This window comes from Prunus mume, linkage group LG8, assembly GCF_029339155.1.
Source record: "Prunus mume cultivar Tortuosa linkage group LG8, ASM2933915v1, whole genome shotgun sequence".
NCBI classification, from domain to species: domain Eukaryota; kingdom Viridiplantae; phylum Streptophyta; class Magnoliopsida; order Rosales; family Rosaceae; genus Prunus; species Prunus mume.
The window spans coordinates 10,039,358-10,064,831 of NC_142705.1; the positions used below are offsets into that span (position 1 = coordinate 10,039,358).

The following is a 25,474-nucleotide window of genomic DNA, read 5'->3' on the forward strand; positions in this document are numbered from 1 at the left end:
GAATTTAGAATCTCAAAGGTGTGGGTAAATATTTTTAATCACTTGAACTATAAACCCCTTATAAACTGCTAATTCTTTTTTTGAATACCTTATGATGATCATCTTTGTAAAAACAATCAATTTAAATCGGAAATGTCTTAACTTTTATGATTATCTTTGCATGTTAATTGATGATGAATTCTAATTAAAAAATTGTCTTATGGCATTCATTCATTCAGCAGCAACATATTTTATCATATAAAATTTAAACCCAACTAGCCAATCAAAATTTCAACATACAACAACTAGAACAATCACAATTCTCTATCTTATCTTCAAACCGTTACATTACAAAGTCAACATCTCAGAAATCACAAATCAATCTAATTTCCTTTACATAAATTATATCAAATTGTATAAAATTGTAAGAATTGTATTTCAAATTGTAAAACCCGAATCTATATGAGTTTACATGTAGATAACACATGATATATATATATATATATATATATAGAACTCAACCTCTTTCTTAATACTATTTCCAATTCTTTAATGTCGTTGCAAGTCTTAATTCAAGCATCAAATCGAAAATCTTTCATATAGTCAAAAAGAGATTTTAGTTGTGAAATCGAGTCTCTCGACCCATGTAAAAGAGACTCGAAAGGATTTCAGCTTTGACATCATTCACAAGATTTGAAACTTACTTCGAACCCACTGAATAACCTTATCTCAAAACTGAAACCCTAGTGCTCAAAATAATCTGGGACAGACGCAGACAATATTTCGTTTTCCTTATGCCATAAGAAAGATACATTTCCCCCTCAGCTTTTGGACCAAAAAATATCAGCTGCGCCAGGAGGAAGTATCAAAGCAAAACCCTGCAACCCAACAATAATAGCCACCTTTAAATATCGACCCAACCGAACCACCAATCCCTCCAACCCAACACAACACCAACAGGACCACCGCAGAATTGCCACCTTAAAATAAATAAATATAAAATAAAAAGCGAAAAGCCACGCGCTATCAATAACGGTGCCAAATGCATGATTTTCCGCAACCTTTTTTTACCACTCACAATCATTTCCCCCTTTTTTCTTTACAAAAAGAGATTTTCCAGGCTGTTTCTCGGATAATTCCAATTTTCATAAACTAATTTTAATTTCCCAATCATATAATATTCAATGGTGGATTATTCTAATTTTGTTCCTTTTCGCCGTTGCTTCCCACTTTAATTTATTTTTTTAAATTATTCCTATGACCTTCTCGATAATTCTTCCGTCTTAAGATTCTCGCTTCCCATTCTCTCTCTTCTTCATATTCTTATTATCCCCGTTCTCCTCTTCGCGTTCGCTTCACAAATCTCTCAAACCCCTTCGCAAAACAGGTACATAAATCTCTCTCTCTATCTCCCCCTTTTTTTTCGTTTTTTTTTTTTTTTATTTACTTTACTTTATTTATTTTTAGTTTCCGTTTGGCCGCTGAGAAAATTAAGGACAAAAGAAAAACAGATGAGAGAATCCAGAATCCGTAAATTTCGGTTGCTTTTGTTCCGAGAAATTAGTTTCCAAATACGCGGATCTTCTGGACGGTGATGGTTATTATTATTAGCCACACGACTATCTGTTTCTCTGAGTCTCGAAACCGGAATTTGGATTTTTTTTTTTTTCTCTTCTGTTTCCTTCCTTTTGTTTCTCGGCATCCAAACAGCGAGCTGAGGGCTTTTTTTAAAAAGGAAAATAGTTTGAGATTTTGTGAATTTTATTATAATTATTCTGCCTTCTCGATCTCAGATCATTTTCTTCGTAGATCGATCTCTCTCGGAGAAGCAGAGGACGATCCAATCTGATCGAACCCGATCGGCGAAATCGAAAAGCGAGATTCAATTTCCGATTACGAGATCTCGAAGCGGAGGTTAAATCAGATCAATCCTTTAGCCATGGCAGAAGAGCACCGATGCCAAGCGCCCGAAGGCCTCCGTCTCTGCGCGAACAACTGCGGCTTCTTCGGCAGCCCAGCCACCATGAACCTCTGCTCTAAATGCTACCGGGACTTTTGCCTCAAAGAGCAACAAGAGGCCTCGATCAAATCCACAGTCGAAGCCTCTCTCTCCGCCTCTTCTTCCTCCTCTGTCTCTGCTCCTTCTTCTTCATCGACTTCCTCTTCCTTTTCTCCGGTGATCGAGACCCTCTGTCAGCCTCCTCCTCCGGCGTTGACCTTGCCGGAGGTGGCCGGAGACCTAGTCGGACACAGCGCCGGAGATGTCCGGCCACCTGAGGTCGTTGCGGTGGTCTCGCAGCCGAACCGGTGCACCGTTTGCAGGAAACGGGTCGGGCTGACCGGGTTCAAGTGCAGGTGCGGGACCACATTCTGTGGGGTCCACAGGTACCCGGAGAAGCACGCGTGTTCGTTCGATTTCAAGACGCTTGGGAGAGAGGAGATCGCCAGAAGCAACCCCTTGGTCATAGCCGAGAAGCTCGAGAAGATATGATCAGGACCGTCGGATCCGATTACTCGGACAAATTTGTATCAAAAAGATGAACGGATGGATTTAATTTAAATCAGTTCGAAGAACCGTTGATCTGATCGCGGCCGTTCATCATGCACGTGTGGGAATTAAGTTGATATAAATATTTCTCTCTTCACTGGCTTTTAATTTGATATTTAGTTTCTGGGAAATAAGTTATTGTGGGCTTTGCTTTGTAATAGTTGCAAAAAACGAAAAAATTTCTAGTTTGGGAGTGAAATTTCGGGTCCAATTCCTTTGTAGATTCGTCTCTCTTTTACTTTTATCCTCTGTATCTTTATGTTGCATCTCTCTCTCTCTCTCTCTCTGCTTTTGAGTTTCTTTTCTTTGGATGTTTTTTTGTGTTTTTGTTTGTGTGTGTAAAAGTGATGCAATTTGCGACAAACCAAACCTGTCACTCACAACGACAAATGACGTCGTATTGTTGGTTTTGTTACCACAAGCTGTCCCTGTGCAACTCGCTTTGTTTTGATGTCGGCCTGGTTTAAAATGAAAGCTTTATGTGCGGTGGTTTAGCCCAAAATGCAAGGCAGCCCTTCTAATGTTTTAAGTTTAATGGTGTGTGATTTTAGAAATCTTTAGCCAATTTAAATTGGATATTTGAAAATGGGCAATTCACACTACGGTTTGGACGACATTGTTTGGCTCCTTACACGTTAGAGCAAGTGCAGCGCTAGGGCCTTGCCTTGGCAACATGCCCCCCAGGTCCGAGTTCCACCTCTAGTGCGCCAAACTCAGCCCGAGCAAGTTCACAGGCAAAAATGGACTGGGTTGTTGCCCGAAGCTGCTGACGTTAGCGCTGACCCACCAGCCTACATAGCCCAATGGCTACAAGCCATGTGGCTTCTCCTGCCTCCGAGCTCAATCCAACCTCTAAAAAAATATAAAAAAATATGGAAAAATCTTGCTCAATCCAACAGCTGTCTAATTTTCGGCTAAAAAAATATCAAAAAATTATGGAAATTTTTTTGTATAAATACCTACCAATATTATTCACTTTCCACTCCAAATCTTCATACAAATTCATCTCCTTCCAATATTTTCCACTTTCCACACCAAATTTTATACTACAAAATTCCATTTGTGCAAAAATACAAATGGCCTCTTCCATCGAAGTCGGAGCGTCGGGGACAAACGTTCGAAGAGGTCAAAATCTTGGCGATGAGGTAAAAAAAAATTAATTGCCTTTTTATTCAATTTAATATCATTATATGTGTGTGTGTGTGTGTGTATTTCTTGCATTTCCAATTCCATTTTTTTAATAGATTATTTAAGGCAAATCAAAAAAGAGGAAAACCATTACACATGGCTCCTCAAGTGAACAATGCCTGCAGTCATCTGAAGGAAAATACTCCCCACGTCGTGATCCGGTGGAACTACATCCGCCAATGATTGAGTTGTCCTTGTACTCGATTGTGTTAGAATGTGAGGACCGAGAGTATTTCAATTGTATGATGAGTGAGATGTGAATTTTATAATAAATATGGACACGTGGCAACCGAAAAATTAATTTGAAAATTTTATCTAAAAATGTTATCTGAATTTTTAGGTGAGAATTTTATAATAAATATTGACAAGTAGCAACCGAAAATCTTATCAAAATTAATGGTTTAAGGCTGCCACTATTCACATGAATAGTAACAAACCTTGCATTGCCTTGCCTTTTCCATGCCCTTGCCCTTTGGGGTAGAGGTGCTCTTAGAAAATAGAGAATAGTACATTTTTACATACTGTTAAAATGTGATTTTCAGCAAGGAGCAATGAGTTCTTACATTACGGAAGGAGCCAAATATTTTCCGTTTTGAAAAATGGGGTTCTACCTTAGGAATTGCGAAGAATATACTTGTTGTTGTGTCAATCAAGAGATGAGGTATTGTGGGATTTGGTTGGGAGATGTCAAATCCATATCTTAGACTTTATTTTGCAAAAAACAAACACAGTTAAATTAAGCCAACCACTCAACCCAACTAGCCTGCTTTCGTTGAATTGCAATAAGAATCTTAACACATTTTGTCCTTTGAAGCCTACAATAATACCAGTCCAGTTTATTTAAAAAAAGAAGGCATCTTTCACTAGCCAAAACGAAAAACACAAACATGATGTGTTTGCATTAATTTGTTTTATACAAGAATCACAATCCAAGATAAACATGCTAATCTCCCCCACATCCCGCACTTACAAAAGGAACTTTCTCTTATTGTGCTCCCAAACCTCATAATCTTTCAATCTTTGCTAGACATGGGCGGACGCACTAAGGGACAAAAGGGATCCCTAGATGGAAAAATGGATGTGCATCTCCAAGTGTGCATAGAACCTACTCGACAAAAGTTCCCAAAGGCCAAAGCCTTGCGCAGCACCCAGCTGCTGTGTGCGCAAGGTTCTAATTTTTTTTTAAACACCTACCCAAAACAATGTTGTTTTTGTCCATGCGCATTCAATTTTTTTTAATGACCTGGCTTCAAAACTACGTCATTTTGAGCCAGACTTTAGAATAAATAAATAAATAAAGGAACAACACAATAGTATCTCCCCTCTTTACCCGACTATGAATCCACCCAAACCCTTACCCTCAATTCCTTTCGCCCAAAAACAACCCTCCAATTCCTCTCTTTATTTGCCTCTTCTTTTAATTCCTGGGAAGGAACTCGTCAACTCCTTGCAAGACCAAGTCCTTTTCTGATTCTTTTATTTTTCGAGTTTTTTTCCTTTCATTTTATTGCTTTGCTCTCTCTTTTCTAATCATTCTTTTTATGTAGACCGAAAAATAATCTTTCCTTTTTTGTTAGTTTTATTTGACAGAAAATGGTGATATGTTTTTATGGATAAAATTTCAAATAATGTATGTTAATTGCAATTAAATCATTTATGTTCCCTCTCTCTCAATTATTTTTTTCCTTTTACCTTGATCAAAACGTTAATATTTGTTGTTTTTTAGGACCTTTCCTATTGAGAGGAGAGGCGATAGTATATTAAACTTATACACACTACACAGATACGATGACTCAACCCCAAGACCTTTCATGGGGGAGCAATTGCTCCAAACCGCTACACAATGGGATCCTTTACCAATATTTGGATTGTCTACTTTCTTAGCAATTAATGTAAATATAACTGTGTTATTTCTATCCCAAATTTTTTTGAGAACTTTTACATTATGACCCCTTTGAGAAAAAATCCTGGATTCGCCATTGGCTAGACAGAAACAATCTATGAGAAGAAGACTGTTTATTTTTGTGAAATTATATATAATCTCCTATAGTTCATCATTGACAGATGATGATGCAGTCTTCTCCTTCTGGTTCATAGATTTCAAGCATGTTTTAGAGCTGCTCAAACTCTCTAACCAAAACTGGTCTTTCACAACCGCGTTTGAGTCGTTGTTTCGATGCCATCCCCAAAATGCGTGTGTTTCATTTACTATTCTCAGCCTTCCATGGCCGAAGCTTGGCTCTCTGTACAAGGACAGAGGGGAAGCAGGCTCTTTGAACCTACATGTACGTATATATACACCATCAGATGATCAAATTAAGGTAAATCAAACTTAAAAAATAGTTAAAAGCTTGGTTATTTTGAACAAAAGTTTAACAAATTAGATCAAACTCATAAACTAATTCACATGAAAATCACATCAATGCTCCAAAGGTCATGTTATATTCTGGGATAGTTTGGTTATTTTATAACCCAGACAATTTTTGGGCAAATTTGAACTATGCAAATGCTGCCCATCCAGAAAAAGTATTGCAAATTTGTTGGTATTTTCATGTAAAGATAAGTTAAGGAGGGCTCCATCTTTTACTTTTGCACACACTTATTGGAAGTCTCAAACACGGCCCTTAACTAGCAAGCATGTAATGTTACGCTACCATCCACAATCATCATTAACAGTCTAACAACATTACATCATAATCTAAAATAAAATGTACTTACGTTAATGCCAATCCTTCTCGGTTTCCACCGTCACCAATTGTCATATACACCGGACCGCACGGGTCAGCCTCATTGTTGTAAATCCTGGTCTGCATATAACAGTAGTCATCAGCTAAAAGAACAGCATTAAACAATTAACTAACGTTAATTAATTTGCAAATAATAAGGAATCAAAATCCAACATACAAATCGTTCATATGCATGAACATGTCCTGCAAAAACCACATCGACCCTTGCATTGTACAACAACTCCTCCATGGCCTGCCTCATGCTCTCTCCTTCACCTTGATGAGCAGTATTCGTATTATACCAAGGTGCATGCAAAAGCACAACAACCCATGGGGTTTTCTTCCTATCAATCTTTGCCAAGTCAGCCTGAAGCCACCTGTACTGATCTGACTCAGCATCGAACTCCACATAGGACCCCAGCATGATAACGTGGGTCCCAGCAACCTCGAAAGAGTAGTACAAGTTTGAGGTGGACCCACTCTCTTGATAGGGCATCCGCCACCTGGCATTGTAGGCTTTGAAGCCAGTTGGGTAGATGATGGGGAAGCTCTCGATCTCATGGTTGCCTTCGGTGACCATCCATGGGCGTTTGCTTGCGTAGGGCTCAACAATTCGGCCAAATGAGTCCCAGAGTGGTTGATGGGTGTCGGCATATGACAAATCACCAGGCAGGAGAAGTACATCGTAGTCTATGCTTCCTATGTGTTCTAGGGTGGAGTTTGTCCATTCAGTCTGCCCTAGGTCACCTGAAAATTAACAACGTTCAAGTAATATTTACATGCCATTTTAATAAAGTGCGACAATTTATTTTGATTCTCATTTTTTTGGTAAATGAGATGCTATTATGTCCACAAGTATATATAAACAAGAAATACTTATCTCACACTTGGTGGTTCGGATTGAATTGGAGTATTTCAATTAAATTGGATAAGTGTCATGGTCGATGTTTGGTGAACTTATAAATGTTGAAAATAAACTCATTAAATTGGACAACAGTCCAACATATTGTGCTTTATAATTAATCTCATCTAAAAAGCACAACTTATAAGGATTGATTTGAATTCAATTCCAATCCAATTCAAATCGAAGCACCAAATGAGGAATTAATGCCCATTTGGGGGCATGTGTTGGAGACTCGTGTACAGCCCAAATTAAGGTGAATGAGTGGAGGATATTCTCTCAGAAAAAGATTCCTTCAAAGCAAATATAAATCCAAACAAATACTAACGACAAAAGAAAGTGGAGCTCAATTAAATTAAACATAGCTGGGACATATTAATCTTGTAACCATGAACACATAAACAGTGCCTCAGCCCACAAACCAAACCCAGTGTGAGAGATAGAAGCACAAACTTGCAAACACAGGTGCAATATTAGAGCTGTTGTAATTAAGTGTCTAATTATAGGATTAAGCCAGGTTATTACATCAATAATTAATTAAGGTATGATCCAGGACAGTGTGACTTTTTGAGGACTTTTTGAAGACGCAGCTTAGCATTTTGTTGCAACTTTTCCTAAGGAGTGGTTCACACTCTTCTCCAACTATTTCTTGCCATTCTGCTTAGTTTGCCTTCAAGCAACCAATAGCTAACCAACTCATCCCTCTAGAATATTCTAATTTCAGAAAGAAGTTGGAGTGTGCATCACCAACAGTTACTTATAAGAAAGTTATCTTCTATATTCGACAGTTTGATGTGTTATGTTGTTTGATTCGATAAATCAATCAAATTAAATCTTGCAGAAATATGTGTTTGAGATTGAGAGTCTGACAACATGACATATCAATTATATACCGAGCCAGTTACCAATTCCATACAATATCTTAAGAAAGAAAAAACGCATGACTTACCGGCCACAGCAAATTCAAGAGGAAGTTTTTGTGGGGGTGTCTTGAAGGAGAACTCTTGCTCTGAACCTCCACACGTATAGTAGTAAATAGTGGCAGGCTCCAGAGGGCCAATAGTAACATGGTGGATCTTCCCAGAGCTGTAGAAAAAATACTTGTACGATGTGTCTTCTCCAGTTGCCTTGCCATTATATTTCCCTGGTGCCTTTCCATATTCCACAACTGATTTTCCATGTTTGCTATCAGTAACCCATGAAACCCTCATGTGATCTTTTCCCACCAGTGATATATGCACCTTATCCAATTAAGAAAGTAATTAACAAAAAAAGAAGATAAATATTTTCTAAAATCATATAAGAAAAACCTTCAAACTGCTCATAAATTTTGTACCTGTTGAGGGTCCAAGTCCGAACGGGTGTGTTTAGTTAATATGACTCTGCGAGGGGGTTGTCTGATAAAATCTTCATCTTGAGCTTGTAGGAGTTGAGGGGAGAGACAGATGATTAGGTAGAGAGAGAGAACAGGAAGACATAATTTCTTCATTTTGAGAGCCATTGGATATACAAAATATTTGCAGAGCCTAGAGAGGCCTTATATATGAGGCTTGAGAGGGTTTGAATAAAAAATGTATAAAATATTTGGATTGCAATGGCGTGAAGTAAGTCTGTTTGAAATTATCTTGGATATGCTTACAGCAAAGCCACTGGCCGCCAAGAATTCTCAGTCCCTGGTATTTCTATCTGGCACATATTGTAGATTAGACTTAATTGGCTTGGTTTTGGTCTTAATTAGTTTAATTTAATATGCATTATCAGAGAACATGTCCTTCTGTACATGAACTCTAGGAGTCGGCTTTTTGCCCATTCCGAAAAAAGAAAAAAGAAGAAAAAAAAGACAAAGAAGACAAAGAAGACAAAGCAGTTGGTCATGTTAACTTTTAGTCTTGAAAGAATAAAAATGAGGCTAATTTTTTCTGGTTTTGCTAGCTTAACAAGTTTCCTTCGTGAGCAGCAGATGCATCATCCTGAGAAATTTATTCAATTTAAAAAGCGCTATTAAGAAAAACCTTGATGTATATTTTAATTATTCAACTGATCATCATGTGCTATTAAGAAAATATAATACCTCTTCTTCAGAAAGATAATATATCAAAATTTCTTCTTCCAACGAGAGCAAGCTTGTACATTGGACTAAAGTAGAGAAGCTACCCGAAATCTCCAATGAAAATATAATACATTTTATGCGTGGAAGGCTGTTAAGTATGGATGACTACATTTTAAATATTGACATGTTATGTTGCTAGACTGTTAATCTGAATATCCGTTCGTGATGTTATAACTTATAAGTCTGATTAGAGTTGGTGGTGCCAACCTTCTGGAGATGAGTGTTATTTGTCATCTTTTGTTAATTACTGAGGACCCTGTGAAAGAGATATAGAACTGCCTGTGGGTCACATGAAACTCAATTAACAAAGACTTCACCATCTCGAACATGCACACGAGTAAATGAGCATATCCCTGGAATCTACTCTTTAGAATAAGAGGGATTGAAAAATGGTGTCAATTTGGACCAAACCCACATTTCTTGTACCATTCATCTTTGTTTTCCCTTTTTATATATACTCCCGTTTGATTGGAGGAGATCCGCTTGCTATTTTAATTAATTTAATGAGTCGTAAGCCGAAGTGCCTTAATAAATAAGGCGAAATTGAACATGAGGTAGATGACTCTTTTCACGATGGAATAAAGACTGATGAAGTAAGGAATTACATGGGTTGTTCCTTAATAATATTATCATGGACTTGTTCTTAACATTTGACTTAAGACTGTCTGGTTACATACAGTTCAATTCATTGAGACATTTTGATGGATGAGCTATGGTGCATTAACATGTTATATCTGTGGAAGCAAATATCTCACAAAAATCGCTCCCACAATACCCGTAGAGTTTTATGTGGAACACAATTATGCAAGAGAAAACATGTGGTGGTGTGGTCATGGCTCATCCTCAAGTCTCAACGATTAAACATGGAACATATATTTTGTTTAAACTAGCACATCCAGAAGAAACTACAAATTTTGTTGTCTTTTTTTTACTTTTTGGGTTCATATTGAAGAACAAACACGAATACTTCAGTTTTGGAACAAGTTAGCCACATTCTCCTTCACGACAAGTCATCCTAATCCAATCATAATGGAAATTCCTTATTACAATCAAGTCTCTAACTTCCACTTCAATTTTCTCAGCATCTTTGTTTGCTTGCTTTTTTTTCTTTAACAATAAATAAGGATACTCCATCGCTTAAATAATATTTTAGCGATCAAAATCTCTCTCTCTCTGGTACAGGCAACATTGAGGAACGGGGAATTGAACTTAGGACTTTGGATGTAGGAATTAATGTTTTTAACCACTTGAGCTACAAGTCCCTTACAGTTTAAAATATCATCTTAAATGCAACTTTATTTACAAATCCTAAGCTATCATCTTGTCAAAACCTTAATCTCATCTTCCAAACTCACCCCTCTAACATTCACACACCCAAGATCCTTGATGCAACTGTGAACTTGATTAATTGAAAGAGTTTGGGGCTAATTGATCAATATAGAGGAGTGGTGATGACAATGTGGAGGAGGCTAGAAACTTCTGATATATGTCATATCTTATATGCAGAAAATTTCATATCTCAAGTTGTAGAATAAAAGTCAAACATGATCATATATTATCTTGATCAAGACACATATAATTTATAAGAACCGAATTAATTTAATTAATTAACAAGTAGTCTTAATTACGTGTTTAATTAATATTGTGTGGCGGATCATGCACATCACATGCAAATAATAGTGAGAAGAGAAGTTAGAATATCCTAAAGCATCTACTTTTTTTAGAGTTTTAGTTAACTTTAAATTGTCCGTAGTATGGAAGTCGTACGTATACTTCAACTTCAATGAAAACTCCACCGCCAGCATGTGACGCAGATTCATCCACTAGGCTACCATGATTAAACGAAACCCCATCATTTAATTGAGACATTGCTTAAATAATCTAATTTGAAGAACAATTTATAAAGTTCATTACGGATTTTATTTTAACGATCTGAAATGAACTGTTTATACGCAAAAAAGATCAGCATGATTATTTGTGTAGAGTCTATTATGAATTTTACTTTAATGATTCGAACCGTCTATATATATATAGAAAATGTATCATTGCCTAGTTCGGGTGTTATTTTGTGCAATTTACACTAAAAACCTCTTCCCTTGAGCTTTATGTTATATAGATCAAGTCAAAAGGGCCAAATTAACGAACAATCATTAGAGAAAAATCAGTCTTAGGGTAGTCTAAACCAAATTAAAGGGAATGAACTGGAAGCCTGCTTGTTGTAGTTTCCTTGAACGTGTTTCCTGAATCCTGGCATTACCAAAATATAGATGTATTATATATTGAACGTGTTGCCGACCGTATTATATATAGGTCGGCAAAGTTGTTCCATGCATTTGGGGTTTGGCGAAAGAAAGAGACATGAGTTAGAGAGTGACCCGTGATCATGTGAGGCTGATTTTCTTGGTTTTGTTGAGAAAAATACATTGCATATTTTCATACACTGTGCAGGTTAGTTCTTTCATCTATATTTTAAAAGGTAGGCTGCCCGCCACCCACAATCTTTTTCTTCTTTTCTCTCTTTCTGGATAGAAATGAGTGCTATTTTGAATATACACGTGGCACATTCTGAGTAGAATCATACACCCATAAATAAAACTTCTCCATAACTTGGCTTAAGGTGGGTGAAATACAATTTGCATCCCTTTAATTTTTAGGAGACTTTGGAAAAGACCAAAGGAGAGAGAAAAAATTTAAAATAAGTCAAAATGGACAAAATTACCCTTATTTATTTTTGGATTTCCTAAGGAATCCTTCACATTTGAATGTCTTTGATTTGAAAGTTGAGAGGTTTTTCTGTCTTTTTTGAAAAAGCTTTGGCTTTTTCTAAAAGTGAAATTTTTGTTGTGGCTAAAATCTAAATTTACTTAATTGTTGTTATTCCCTAGCTTTCAAATGTTTTGAAATAGGTTCCCAATTCAAATACCTCATTTTCCGTCTTAAAAAATAAACTTTTCAAAATGTTACAAATGAGAGCATCTTGAATTGTTTGTTTTTTTTATTCAACATTAGTCTATAAGATTTGAACTTGAAACCTCCTTCAACAAAGTGAAAATTTTGATGCCACCGAACGAATTAGATTTACTTCTATTTAAGTACTGCCATTTTTATAATTATCATTAGAGGAGTCTATAAAAATCCGGGTGTATTTAATTAGCCAGATATTGAGTTGATGATCTCCATGTCCATATTTCAAATTTGCCTAATGGTGACATGCATGGATGGAAAAACGACAATATACTTTATTACTTAAACTGGATAAGCAGTCCACTGAAAGGCAATGAAACTGGCCGCAATGCACTTCCACAATCAAAGTCAATAATCACCAAATCCGTCACGAAATTTGCACCCGAAATTGCCAAACTCTTTTCACACCCAACAACAACATCAAAACCATCAAAATTGGCTTTCGGACACGTGTCCATCTGGGTAGCCCCCCACGTGTCACATACGAACCTCGAGGGAGTTGTCCAAAACGATCAATCCACGGGCATGATATTGATGATGACATATTTTTTTTTGTATATATATATATATATATATATACGAGGAAGAAGAACCATTGTTGCTTCAAATTCTTCTGGTGAGGTTTTTTTTTTTTTTTTTATTGTCTCTGCAGATTTGAGTAGGTAGGAACAATAAACATGGGGGTTGTCGAAGGCCGGCTGGGAGGGTTTCTCATTGTTTTGACAATTATGGGCTTGGCTTTTCCGGTGTTCTTTAATGCACTGGTCCAGGGGTATAACCGTCCACCGCCGCGCAAAAACGTCTATGTCCCTTCTGACGATCCTGGTTCTGATTCTCCACAACAGGTACTCTGAATTGTATATGTTCTGTTCTTGTCTTCGTAAAACTGTTTCTTCATTTTTGTAAGTGTTTTTCTTCCGTTGGGGGCACTTGAAAGCCAAATTATGGCCTTAATTAGATAGTGGTAATTAGAGAGATGATTTGATGATTAATTCGTTGATTGAGATTAGTTTAGTCCAAGATGGATTACCAGACGAAATTGTTTTTTCTTTACTTACTTACCAACCACAATAAATTAACCGAAATATCTTGAATTCCTAGTTTTTCTCTTGAACAAATGGTTTCTCTTTAGTCAAATGAATGGGAACGAATGGGAACTGAAAGGGAAAATGAATGGGGACAAACATCTGTGACACAAGAGGCCAAATATGAGATATTTATAGGTAGAAAGATGCCCTCATATTGTTTTTTTATTTTATTTTAATTATTATTACTTGGTATAGTGAGATTTGAGTCTGAAATACACTCCCACGAAGTAAAAAGTAATATCACTAGACCGAATAATCATTTTTCGGAGATTGACGTTACCCTAATTTTGTTTTCGGTTTGAAATGACCCCAAAATAAATCTTAAAATTTACAAATACCAAGTCAATTTGAGAGTTTTATTGATTTGAAATAGGTTATGAAAATGTACACAATTTTGTTTTATGTGCTGGCGCAGGTGCATATATCTACAGTAGGTGCAGACAAAATGAGAGTATCCTGGATCACCGACAGTCCAAGTCCAGCAACAGTGGAATATGGCACATCTCCTGGTGCATATGAGAAGTCAGCAACTGGGTCGACAAGTTCATACAAGTATTTGATGTACGAGTCTGGGGAAATCCATGACGTGGTCATCGGTCCCTTGAAACCCAACACAGTATACTACTACCGCTGTGGATCCAATTCGGGTCCTGAGTTCAGTTTCAAAACCCCTCCTGCATCCTTCCCTATCACATTTGCAATCGTAGGTATGTAACACATTAGTAGGTTAATTTTTGTTTGAGTGTGCGGTTCAAATTTGTAGTATCGTGATATAAGTATATGTGTCGTGATATATATATATATATAATATATATATATATGTCAGTGAATTTTGTTAATATGAAGAGATTAGGATGCCATTTAGTATAAAGTGTATATTTAGAAATGATAGATCAAAGGATAAAAGCAGAAAGGAATCCAATATGATTTTAGAAAAAAAGGAATAAATAGTTGAGACAAAGTGGAATTTTTTTTATGTCAAAACCTAAAAAAACCCAAGTTAAAATATGAAGATTAGGATGCGTTTAGTAAAGTGTATATATTTGGAAATGATAGATCAAAGGAAAAAAATCAGGGGATTAGCCAATAAAGGAAATTAAAGGAGGATGTGTAGATATTTGTTTTGTGGTACACTGTATGTAGACTTGACTAACGTGTTAATTAGGTGATCCGTAAATTCGGTCCAAATTGTAAAATCGTGTTACCTTAATACAATACACTATATTCTATATATGTAGATTTTTCTCTTCAAAAAAGAAAATTAATAATGTGCATTTTTTGCAGGTGATCTTGGGCAAACTGAATGGACTAAATCAACCCTCGATCACATATCCAAAGTAAACTACGACATGTTTATGCTACCAGGAGACTTATCCTATGCAGACGTCGACCAACCTTTATGGGACTCATTTGGCCGTCTGGTGCAGCCCTTGGCAAGCCAGCGGCCTTGGATGGTGACACAAGGCAATCACGAAATCGAGAAAATCCCTGTCCTACACACTCATGCCTTCACTGCGTACAATGCAAGGTGGCACATGCCGTACGAAGAGAGTGGTTCGGATTCGAACCTCTACTACTCATTCGATGTGGCTGGAGTTCATGTGATCATGTTGGGGTCGTACACTGATTTTGATCCTAGTTCTGCCCAGTACCAGTGGTTGCAAACAGATTTGGGGAAGGTGGATAGGGGAAGGACCCCGTGGATCGTTGTGCTTATCCATGCTCCTTGGTACAATACTAACAAGGCTCACCAGGGTGAATCTGAATCTATTGACATGAAGGACGCCATGGAAGATCTGCTCTATCAAGCTCGTGTCGATGTTGTTTTTGCCGGCCATGTACATGCATATGAGCGTTTTGTAAGTTTTCTTCTTCAAATTTTTCGAGTTTATAATTTACAAGTAAATGCTAGACAGATCACATTAGACATTATTAAGGTGTCAATGCTAAAATGACAAGATCATCAAACATAACATAAATGTAATTCACAAATAGATCCTACATTTTAATATGATCCGTTTACCATTCCATTACTCGAATAAACGTATTAACTTATTCAGAACATGTTCCTTTATGTAAATATCATATCGTTTGTAAAAAGATGAATAAGAAATTAAAGAAAATGTATCGGTTTGGGATCCGATTACTTGATTTCTTTTATTTTGTTATTAATGGTCTCATCTAATTTCATTGTTCTATTTTAGACCCGCGTTTACAAGGATGAAGCCAATAATTGTGGTCCAGTGCATATTACCATTGGAGATGGTGGCAACCATGAAGGTCTTGCTAGCAAGTAAGTTGGTTTAATTTCATAGTTACTTGTTAAATAATCATTTTATTATTAAATTTCTGCCGATTTATACGAATAATTTTAATTTTTTAATTTTTATATATTTACAGGTATAAGAATCCGCAACCCAAAATATCGGTTTTCAGGGAGGCCAGCTTTGGGCACGGGCGATTAGTGGTGGCAAATGCAACTCATGCACAGTGGACATGGCATAGGAATGAAGATGATGAGGCAGTTGCCAGTGACTCCATTTGGCTCACAAGCCTCTCCTCTGATCCTGCCTGCAAAAATTAAAATTCTAATATTAAATTGCATAATATTCATGTTCCTTCCAATCCAATTAAAATAATCAAATGAAAAAGAAAATGAAGTTTCTTTATTCAAAGGTCTAGTATCTTTTTTCTTTTCTTTTTTCAGTTTTATTTAATCAATTTTACACTTTTTCTTAAAAACATTCTTTAAATAAAATGAAAATATATAATTTTAAAATGAAAAAAAACACCTAAGCCCAAGTGCCAGAGGCCATTTGTCTTATAATGAGGGCCAAATAAAATTCTTTTGGGTAATGAGTGCATGGATCTTTAGATGCATTTATAAACGCCGAAGGTAGAAATAAGCAAATGCTTTCCTTGTTAGGGCAAGCCCAACAACCCTGACCCAATCTCTTACATTAAGGCAAGCCCGACCCCCAAACCATAACTTTGCTCATGTCCACTCCTTTGCTTAAACATTTCTTATCGTGTTGCAGATGAATCAGTCCAACACCAAAAATCCCAAAATCTCTTGCAATGAAACTGGGCGTGTTGGATTGTCGATTGGGTCTAGTTTAGTGATCTCAGATTCGAACCTTATCTTGGCGATGCGTCGGTATGCGAGTGAGAAAAACCCCATCCTCCCACCTTTTAACTTCGAAAAATAAAAATAAAAGTGGGCATGTTGGATTGGACAATTAAATTAAATTAAATGTGGCAATATTTGATCATGACTGTGTGGAAGAAAGGATCAGCAGTTGACTTCCGTGACAGTGAAGCCAACAAAAATTTCAACCAAAATCCATCCCCATATGATATCCCGAAGAAAAAAAAAATGATCAGATTCGCATAGTAATGAAAAACCCAGTTGAAATTGTTGATAGAGTCGTCATTTTCTGTCCTATCAATGCAATTGGGTATGAGTTTTCACTTTGCAATAATAGTCTGCCATATTAACATGCCTCCTACAATTTGAGCACCATTCTTTTGGATTCATGACGATGTTTTTTAAAAGCAAAAAGAATTAAAGAAAAGTCAAATGTGGCTATAATTTTCTTGCTTAGGAAAACTGTAGGTCTGATGTGAAGTTATAGTTTCGTCCACCAGAGTGAATGATAATTTGTGTTAGGATTTGTTGGATAAACCATCATTTTGTGAGATAGGCTTACACTTGATCATGGACCCTCTTTGGGTTTTGGCAGTTTAATTTAGTCCACGGATGGAGATGATTTTGTTCAGTTAATGATACGTCTTTCCAACTAAAGTTGGTGGCTTTGCCAAATCAACTTCAGCATCACTTTTTACATAAAGTAAAAAAAGAAAAGAAAAGAGAGGCCTTTATAATTTGGAGAAACTATTTCATATGATGAGAACTTATGTTATATTTTTGTTCTGCTATATGAGAGAATTTTTGTAGCTCAAGTGTTCTTTATTTTCTTCCTCCTTTTTTTTCCCGATACGTTCTTATCTATAGATAATGTAACATATTACGTATGACTCTGCGGATAAAGAATGATTCGAACCCCTGTATTCCTATCAATACTTATGTTTTCCAAACCGACTCTTTCAATCACTCAGACATCCATTCTCTTCGAACTTTGCTCGTCTTATCTCTACACGCTGACATCTAGAGCCTTATCTATGTGATTCGCTACGCTGACTTGCACATATCGTTTCATCCACTCCAAATCACTTGACTTCGAGCTCAAATTGCTTTCCCGCTCAATTTGAGTTCTCGATGGTTCCCGGAGTTTGAACGTACCCTTTCCCATTTAATCTTCTTTTGGGTGACAAAATTTTTGCTGAAGTACTGAATGGTACTACTGTTACCCTTTTTTGCTTTGCTTTTCATTGCTTTTTGGGTTAGAGATTACTCCTTAAACGTAACTATTTTGGTCATAAAAATAGAAACTACGTGAGATCCACCTATCTAAGTGGGTTCCACCAAAATGGAACCTACACTAAGTAGGTATCCACTGATAAACGAGGGTTTAACGAGGGCTGGTCCTATTGTTTTTGGGGCCTAAACGCTAAAAGTAGACTATGTTATGTAGGACTTCCACATTCACATAACATGGTCTATTTTAAGAATTTTAAAGAGTACTCTTTAATCTATTTTGTGTTCTATATTGAAGGGAACTTCTTTCATATAAGATTATGAGGTATAAGGGTGAGGCTGAGACTTTTTGGAATATTTTATTTGAAATTTTATGAGATGTTATTTGCACTTCAAAATGAGTTTTTTTTATATTTCTCGTGCATTCTTTTATATTAAAAAAGCACAATCTTTTCCTCCCGTTATTTCTTATTACGAGTTTCACCTGCATTTTTCTTATAGTGAAAAATACAATCTCACTCCCGTTGTCATTACTGATTACGAGTTTCGCCCCTACAAGAGATATAATTAACATCAAATTCACTATCTCTAATTCATGTTTCAACTAGAAATAAAACAATGCTTTTCAACAAGTTATCCATCAAAGTAACAAGCATCCAATTAGAACTGAGAATGGGTGGAACAAGATCCAGATTGCAAATACTCTAGTCCCCACCTATGGGGCTATAATCCTATAACCGTGTGAACTCATTAGGGGATTCAATCAGTGATCTATAGATTCAGGCCAGAACCCAGAAGACAGAAAAGAAAAAAAAACAGGGTTGTCGACGATCTTCTCTTACACGTGTGGTCCCAAAATAAAAGAAAAAACAAATTACCACCCTAAAAGTTAAAATTATCAAACCCCTTCCTTAGCTCACGTGTAGGGTTCAATGCACTTACTAACCATAATAATGTAGAATTTCATCATTAGCCATGCAGGAATTGGAATTATGTGAAATCATTAAAAACGACCTCAGAAAATAAAGAAGAAAGTTGGTCTTAAAGGCTTTGCCATGTTGATGAGGTCATATGCCCTCCCCTGAAACCCCATGAGCTCTTTCAAATTAAATCTCAACTCCCATTACCCGTAGATCAGATAAGAACACAAACCAACCCATGATTAAAGGGATTAATTTGGGCAAATTATGAAAATCTCTAACCTTTCACGTGTCTTAAGTCAATGTCATATCCGCAATGCGGGTTATGTTGGTTAGTCAAGACAGCTCTTATATAGATTCAATCTCCTTCTCTGTACATTAGAATAGTTTAGCATTTTGCTTTTCTCAACAATAAAGAAATCAATGCCATCCAATCAAATTGCAGGGGTCAGCTGTCTAAATTTCACCAGGGGTGAGGCAATCATAAGTTTTGTTTGGGTAAAATTAGGGCACTGTGCATAATGGTAATTATAGGCAATGTGCATGATGATGGGGGTTCATGAATGCCTGTTATCTGTGACCATGCAAAATCTCTTGAGCACTGCCATAAGGCATTTATGAAAGCAAACAAAACCTAACCCAATTGAATCATGAAACCCCGTTCTTCAATTTCCTCTCTGGTTGGTTTTTTTATTTCTTTTTTGAATTGGTATTAAAAGGGTGGCTTCAATTTGCTGCAAAAAGTAAGATGGTTATTTAAGATGGGTTTGAATTGAAGGGAAGGATAATTACAAAGGGGAAGAGAACCATTATTGTTGGGGATGGCCATCATTGGTTGTTTCAGACCTAAGATTTATAAGGCTGGGATTCATTACACACTTAGTCAAATTGAGTCCACTCTTTGCAGACCTCTACAGAGCACCCTTTTGCCCTTATGTTTTAGTTGACCGGATCATAGTTTGAATGACGGATGGATTTGACCTGGCACATCACACCTGGCCAAAAAAAACTTACATGTAATTGAGATAACATTATTTTATTATTTTCAATTAATAGTACAGTAACACGTGGAAAAATTATCCTACTTTTTGGGGGTTTTATTTTATTTTTTATATTTAAATGTGGCTTAAGATCTCAAGGGGAAGAAATTAGTAAAAGGAACTTTCGTACTTATAGCATCAAACATCAAGGAGAATCAATCGAATTTACCCCAAATATCAATAGGGATTAACTAACCATTACATTTTGTTAACTAGAATGCCATATTCAAAATCAGATGTTTTAACTAAAAATTGAATAACATAGTATGTTAAATTGTATGGTACGAGAATATTAAGATAATATGTCATGAGATTCTAAATGGTATCTTGTAGATTTTTAACAAACGTCCCCCAAAAAAAAAAGAAGTTATGTCCAACACATTACCTAACAAATGCCCGAAAAAAAAGTACCAAAGGCATGCGTGAAAAACGTTTAGCAAAAAATACCTCTCAAACAGAAAAGGAAAGATAACACATTTAAGCAATCGGATGATTCCATAAAGGTTATTATCGTAAAAAACAAAAACAAAAAAACAAATGGTAAATGATGAGAAACCACCCACCCATGTTCAACCATAGGAGTTCAGAGAAATTCACGCCCAAAACCGCCACCTTCTTCATCTAACTTTCATCAAAGCTCAGTTGGTGGTTCAATTACAACCACCGCAAGAAAAGAGCAAAAGAATCAATAAACAATTTGTAGAAAGTGTCCAAGAACAGAGAAAGTGAAGGCGAGGCTAATTACAAGAAACTCATCTCGCCAACAGGGTAGAACCTAGTATTTCACAAACATAACATGCCACTAACATGTTTTGTGAATGAACATCAATACGACTTGTTAATAATCGTATTATTATTGTGTCAACATGTTATGAACTTGACATGATAAAGCTCGACTCAAACACTTTAGTTTTTGGTGAGTATCTTAAGTGTTCGTGTCGTAAGTAAAAGCAAAAGTGTCGTTGTCCTATTAACCCGAAGTTTGATACCAACTTGGTGAGGCCCATTGGGCCCAAACTTGACCCAATATTGAACTATTTCATGTATTACTAAAATCTCATTTGGATCAATTTGACATTAGTTGTAATCATATTGGAATCGAAATATGAAATTATAAAGTCGAAACATTTAACTTTATGAGGAACGTTGTCGCAATAAGGTTTGATAAAATTGAAAAAGAAAACCGTTGAGGTCAGAATGGTCATTTCCAGCATTGCCAGCCCATGGATTGAACCCCATAATTAGATTGATGTAAGCAGAGCCGCAAATGAGGAGTGAAATGAACGAGCTCCACGAGGGACAACAAAGCCAGATGGACAATTATACCCTTACACCCATAGACCCTTCCAAAACACCACCTGTCAACCATGATGTTTCACGTTAAACCACTCATAACCCATGAGGGCTTGGCTTGGCCCCTACCCCCCCTCCTCCCTCACCATTATTTCAAGCTCAACCCCTTAATTTTGACAACCAAAAAAAAAAATATACCCCTCCTTTACTACCCTTGGCCTAATAATTATGATTCTAATAACGTAAAACAAAACAACATTGATGGTGCAAAACGTGCAAGTTATCTAGCAGGGGCAAAATGGTCATTTTGATTTTTAAATTTTGATTTTGTTTTTGTGTGTGTTAGGGTTGGAAATAACTCATAGGACCAAAGGCCTACGAGTCTTTTGCTATAAGTTAATCCCCTACCCCCTTTTTCTTTTTTGTTGGAACCACCTTTTTTTTAAGCTTGGATTCATATTTGGGTTAATGGGTTTTTCACAAAAACACTCCTCTAGCTCTAGGAACATAACATTATTAAAAAAATAGCATAAATGAATAAATTGATTTATACCAAATTTGTCCCTATATGGATGATACAATCTTTGATATGACCCAAAAGATACAATATAGCAAGTAAGATTTCTTGACCAAAAAATGACAAAAATGGAGGGAAGGGAAAAAAAACCATAATGGCTTAAATTTATTATTATTATTATTATTATTATTATTGCCAACAGTTCCGAACACAAACGAAAATAGATAATGAAATAAAATGGGAAAAAAGAAAAGAAAATGGAGGGACAAAAATAATAGGAGCATAAATAAAACAAAAGAGTAATTGATGATGGAAGGAGAGGGATGTGGAGGGAGAGGAGGGGGTGGTGATGATGGTTTAGAACCCAATCCAAACCATCATTGCGAATCTTGGGACGGCCTAGCCCACCATCATTTTACAAGCCCTAGCCATAAGTCCCATAATTGTCCCTTCTTCATATCCATAATGCCATTTTTATATGACCAAAATGCCCCTAGCTCTCTCTCTCTCTCTCTCTCTCTCTCTCTCTCTCTATGCTGCAAAACCCAAAAAACCATCATCATTCACATGACGCCATATTCATCATCATTCATAGAAGAGAAAACCCAAAACACTTAAAATCTTTTAGGCCTCCTAACCGGCCGCCTTCCATGCTTACACATGCATGATTGTTGTGTCAGAGAGAGAGGGGCATGTCCCCTCCTCCCTCATGAGCTTCTCTCTCTCTCTCTCTCTCTCTCACAAGCTCTTTTTCTCTCTTGTAGTTTGGCTCTATAAATTAAGGCCTTCTTTTGTTCCCTTTGTCCCTCACTACCAACTTCTTCCTTTTTCCACTGCTACTTCTTGTTACAAACCAGATTGCTTCCTCGGCCCAAAGCGCTCTCTCTCTCTCTCTCTCTAACCAGCCACCTCCTAAAGGTGACTTCTTTATTCATTTTATCTATCTCTATATATAAACATATAAATATATATTTCTCTCTGTCTCTGTCTCTTCTTCTTGTTCTTATTTTTCTTGATTATTTTTCATGTTCTAGAGGCCCTTCTTGGGTTTTTATCAGAATTGCTAGACGAGTGAGTTCACATTTGGGTTTTATTGGTTTCTTCTTCTTTGTCTGTTCCACACCTCATTTTGAGGAGAGAATGTCTGCCTTTAGAATGTTTCACACCTTGGATTCTCCAACATTTGTTTTTTATTTTTATTTTTAAAAACGGTTTGTTTGTCTCCCTCTACACTCCATGGCACTCTGTGGAACTTATATTTCTATTTTCATTTTCTTGTTCTTTAAAAAAAAATTAAAACTTTTGATCATACCATCTTCTTGATTGTGCAAAAGGGCAAGAGTTGTATTTGTGAATGCTCTTTTAATGAAACAGAGAAGTTGAAGTCTCTGCAGTTTGAATCTGATTTTAGGATTTTGATCCTTTTCTTTCATGTACGGGAAGCCGAAAGAGACCATTTTTTCATTGAGTGCAGTTTTAGACTACTTATGATTCCATCTCTCTTTTCTTCCCTAGCAAACAATATATATATAAATCTACCATAGTGGTCCAAAACTTGTTAATAAGTTGCTCTTGGCCACCACCTGCTCTGCTTTCCCCTGTTGTCATCACCTTCTTTTGTAAAACTGTCATAAGTACTTCCAGTAAAAGCAGTGCAGAAAGCACATTGTAATCTGTTTTTGGGGTAACTGTTCTTCTTGGATTCAAATAGGTTTATTGTTTCATTCATTTTGTTAAAACTCTAGGCACTCAAAAACAAGCATTTTTCTTCTTCTTATTTCTGTATGTTTTGTTCTATTTTCTGTTTTTTTATATTAAGATTGATTTAAAATATAGTATAATGTTTGTGTCTCCATGTGTTAAATATATACAAATGTTTATGACAATAAAAAAAAATATTATCTGAGATACTCTTGTGTTGATACTTTTTGTTGTTTTGGTTTCAGAAGCATCATCACAGAAAACCCAAAAAAAATTCACAGCAATGGAAAGGCTGAACTCAAAGCTGTACTTGCAGAACTGCTACATAATGAAAGAGAATGAGAGGCTGAGGAAGAAAGCACAGCTTCTCAACCAGGAGAATCAAGCTCTGCTTTCTGAGCTGAAGCAGAAGCTGTCCAAGACAAACTCAAAAGCCAATGCAGCAGCAAACAACAATATTCCTGACCTCAATCTCAGCTCCAGCTCCACCCAAAATCCTTCTAGTTCCAGCAACTAAGACATATAGCTAGCTGGATAGAAATATCATGACCCCACTAGGACTTAGCTTTTTTTGTGTAATATTTTTTAGTCAAAAGTGGTAGTTGTTCCAGTTTTAGATACATAGAGGAAAAGTGGTTAGTGTATCTTTGTATCAAGGATACCTCTGCTTCTTCTATTTCCTTATCTTATGCTATTTTCTCTTTTTTGGGGGGTTTAGGATATAAAAATTTCTGGTCTACAAGGATGTATCAAGCTATCTGCTAGAAAGAAATATAATATTTATTGTAGCTCTCTCTCTCTCTCTCTCTCTCTCTGTCTCTCTCAACTGTTTCAACTGAGTATCCAAATTGGAACTAGTGCTCTACACCAATTGATACACTAGACATCAGATAATGCAATCTATCTCATGAGCTTCATAATCCAATTCAATGAAAAAATAAACTGATAGCTTTCCCCACTTTATCACAAAATCAAAGTGCAGTGTTAACCAAACTAAAAAGTAAGAAGTTTCAAATGAGCAGTTCTCATTTTTGTACTGCTATTTGCTGTCAAAAAACCTGATAACATCTCCTTTAATTCTCACTTTAATATCCTTTAAAAAAAATCACATGAAAATGGAAGAAATAGATGGTCAAACAGTAAATCACATGGGAAAGTAATCATGCATGCGTACAGAGCCAAGTTTCTTAATTGGCAAACTGGTTCTGACATGAGGGTTATAATTTATACGGCAAAAAAACAGAGTAAGCAACATGAAGCACCAGTAACGTAGCAGCTAAAACCCTACCCCTTACGGCTTAGTTTGATAGAATAGAACAGATTGTTTTTCTTTCTCTTCAGAAAGGATTATATATATTTTAATTTGACAACTTGTCATGCAGATTCTGTGGCTATCTGAGAAGAGAAGAGAGGTGATGGGAGGATCCAATCAGAGGAAACGTCCTCAAAAGATTCAGCATATAGAAAGTCAATATGGGTTCATGAAGTTTGAAAAACAATAAAATAAATGAATAAATAAATAAAAGTGGTAACCCACAATATCAAATATCAAAGTCATGGAAATGACATAAGTCTCGTCCTCTGTTGGCATCTGTATATCCTTTTAAGTTGACCATCATACAAAACAAAATCTATCAGAAGAAGAAGAACATAAAGAGAGAATGTCTAATCAAAACTTGAATGCGTCTAACAAACCCTACCTATGGCTATGACACCTTACCACATCACCAACTCAGCAAAATCAATTTCAAGGTTGAAAAGAGCACCATGGTTATGATAGCCAATACATAAAAATTCAGACCCACAAATTTATTGACAAAAAAAAAAAAACCCCAAAACCATGAAATAGGGTTGGTTTTGGTCATCAGCATTGACCTTGTTTGACATCGTATCCTTAAGATTTTGGTCATCATAACAATATCTAAGACGTTTGAATTTGGAAGAAGGTGTATGAAAATAAAGGTCCCTTTGATGTTGGCCCAAACGATTAGACCTCTAAAGTGCTTAATAGATTTGATTGTTTCAACATTGTTAATGGAACATTCCATAATCCATCCATACATCTAACCTCCAATGATATTTTGACCTGCCTAAGCCAACAATCATGCCATATCGCATTTC

The 25,474-nt window shown here is 36.3% G+C and overlaps 4 protein-coding genes across 6 annotated transcripts; 3 read left to right on the plus strand and 1 right to left on the minus strand.

The window, feature by feature from the left end:
* The first annotated feature begins 1,778 nt into the window (after nt 1–1,778).
* LOC103339701 (A20/AN1-like zinc finger family protein) lies at nt 1,779–2,748 on the plus strand. The gene has a single exon (XM_008243036.3). The coding sequence runs from the start codon at nt 1,919–1,921 to the stop codon at nt 2,468–2,470; it is 552 nt and encodes a 183-aa protein (XP_008241258.1). The 5' UTR covers nt 1,779–1,918; the 3' UTR covers nt 2,471–2,748.
* A 2,854-nt stretch (nt 2,749–5,602) lies between these two features.
* On the minus strand, nt 5,603–8,956 carry LOC103339700 (purple acid phosphatase 22-like). Its single transcript, XM_008243035.2, has 5 exons — nt 8,679–8,956; nt 8,292–8,583; nt 6,620–7,188; nt 6,434–6,522; nt 5,603–5,994 (listed from the first exon to the last, which is right to left on the minus strand). The coding sequence occupies exons 1-5, from the start codon at nt 8,841–8,843 to the stop codon at nt 5,760–5,762; spliced, it is 1,350 nt and encodes a 449-aa protein (XP_008241257.2). The 5' UTR covers nt 8,844–8,956; the 3' UTR covers nt 5,603–5,759.
* Nucleotides 8,957–13,014: 4,058 nt separating this feature from the next.
* LOC103339699 (putative purple acid phosphatase 20) lies at nt 13,015–16,179 on the plus strand. The gene is made up of 5 exons (XM_008243033.3): nt 13,015–13,261; nt 13,920–14,211; nt 14,789–15,363; nt 15,709–15,797; nt 15,905–16,179. The coding sequence occupies exons 1-5, from the start codon at nt 13,094–13,096 to the stop codon at nt 16,086–16,088; spliced, it is 1,308 nt and encodes a 435-aa protein (XP_008241255.2). The 5' UTR covers nt 13,015–13,093; the 3' UTR covers nt 16,089–16,179.
* A 6,076-nt stretch (nt 16,180–22,255) lies between these two features.
* LOC103339698 (protein LITTLE ZIPPER 3) lies at nt 22,256–24,145 on the plus strand. 3 transcript variants are annotated; one of them, XM_089042938.1, is made up of 2 exons: nt 22,256–22,570; nt 23,602–24,145. In XM_089042938.1, the coding sequence occupies exon 2, from the start codon at nt 23,637–23,639 to the stop codon at nt 23,868–23,870; it is 234 nt and encodes a 77-aa protein (XP_088899064.1). In that variant the 5' UTR covers nt 22,256–22,570; nt 23,602–23,636; the 3' UTR covers nt 23,871–24,145. The 3 variants fall into 3 exon arrangements, with proteins under 3 accessions (XP_088899064.1, XP_008241253.1, XP_008241254.1); XM_008243031.2 differs by having other exon boundaries at nt 22,260–22,570; nt 23,599–24,145; XM_008243032.2 differs by lacking the exon at nt 22,256–22,570 and adding an exon at nt 23,193–23,336 and having other exon boundaries at nt 23,599–24,145.
* The last annotated feature ends 1,329 nt before the right edge of the window (nt 24,146–25,474 follow it).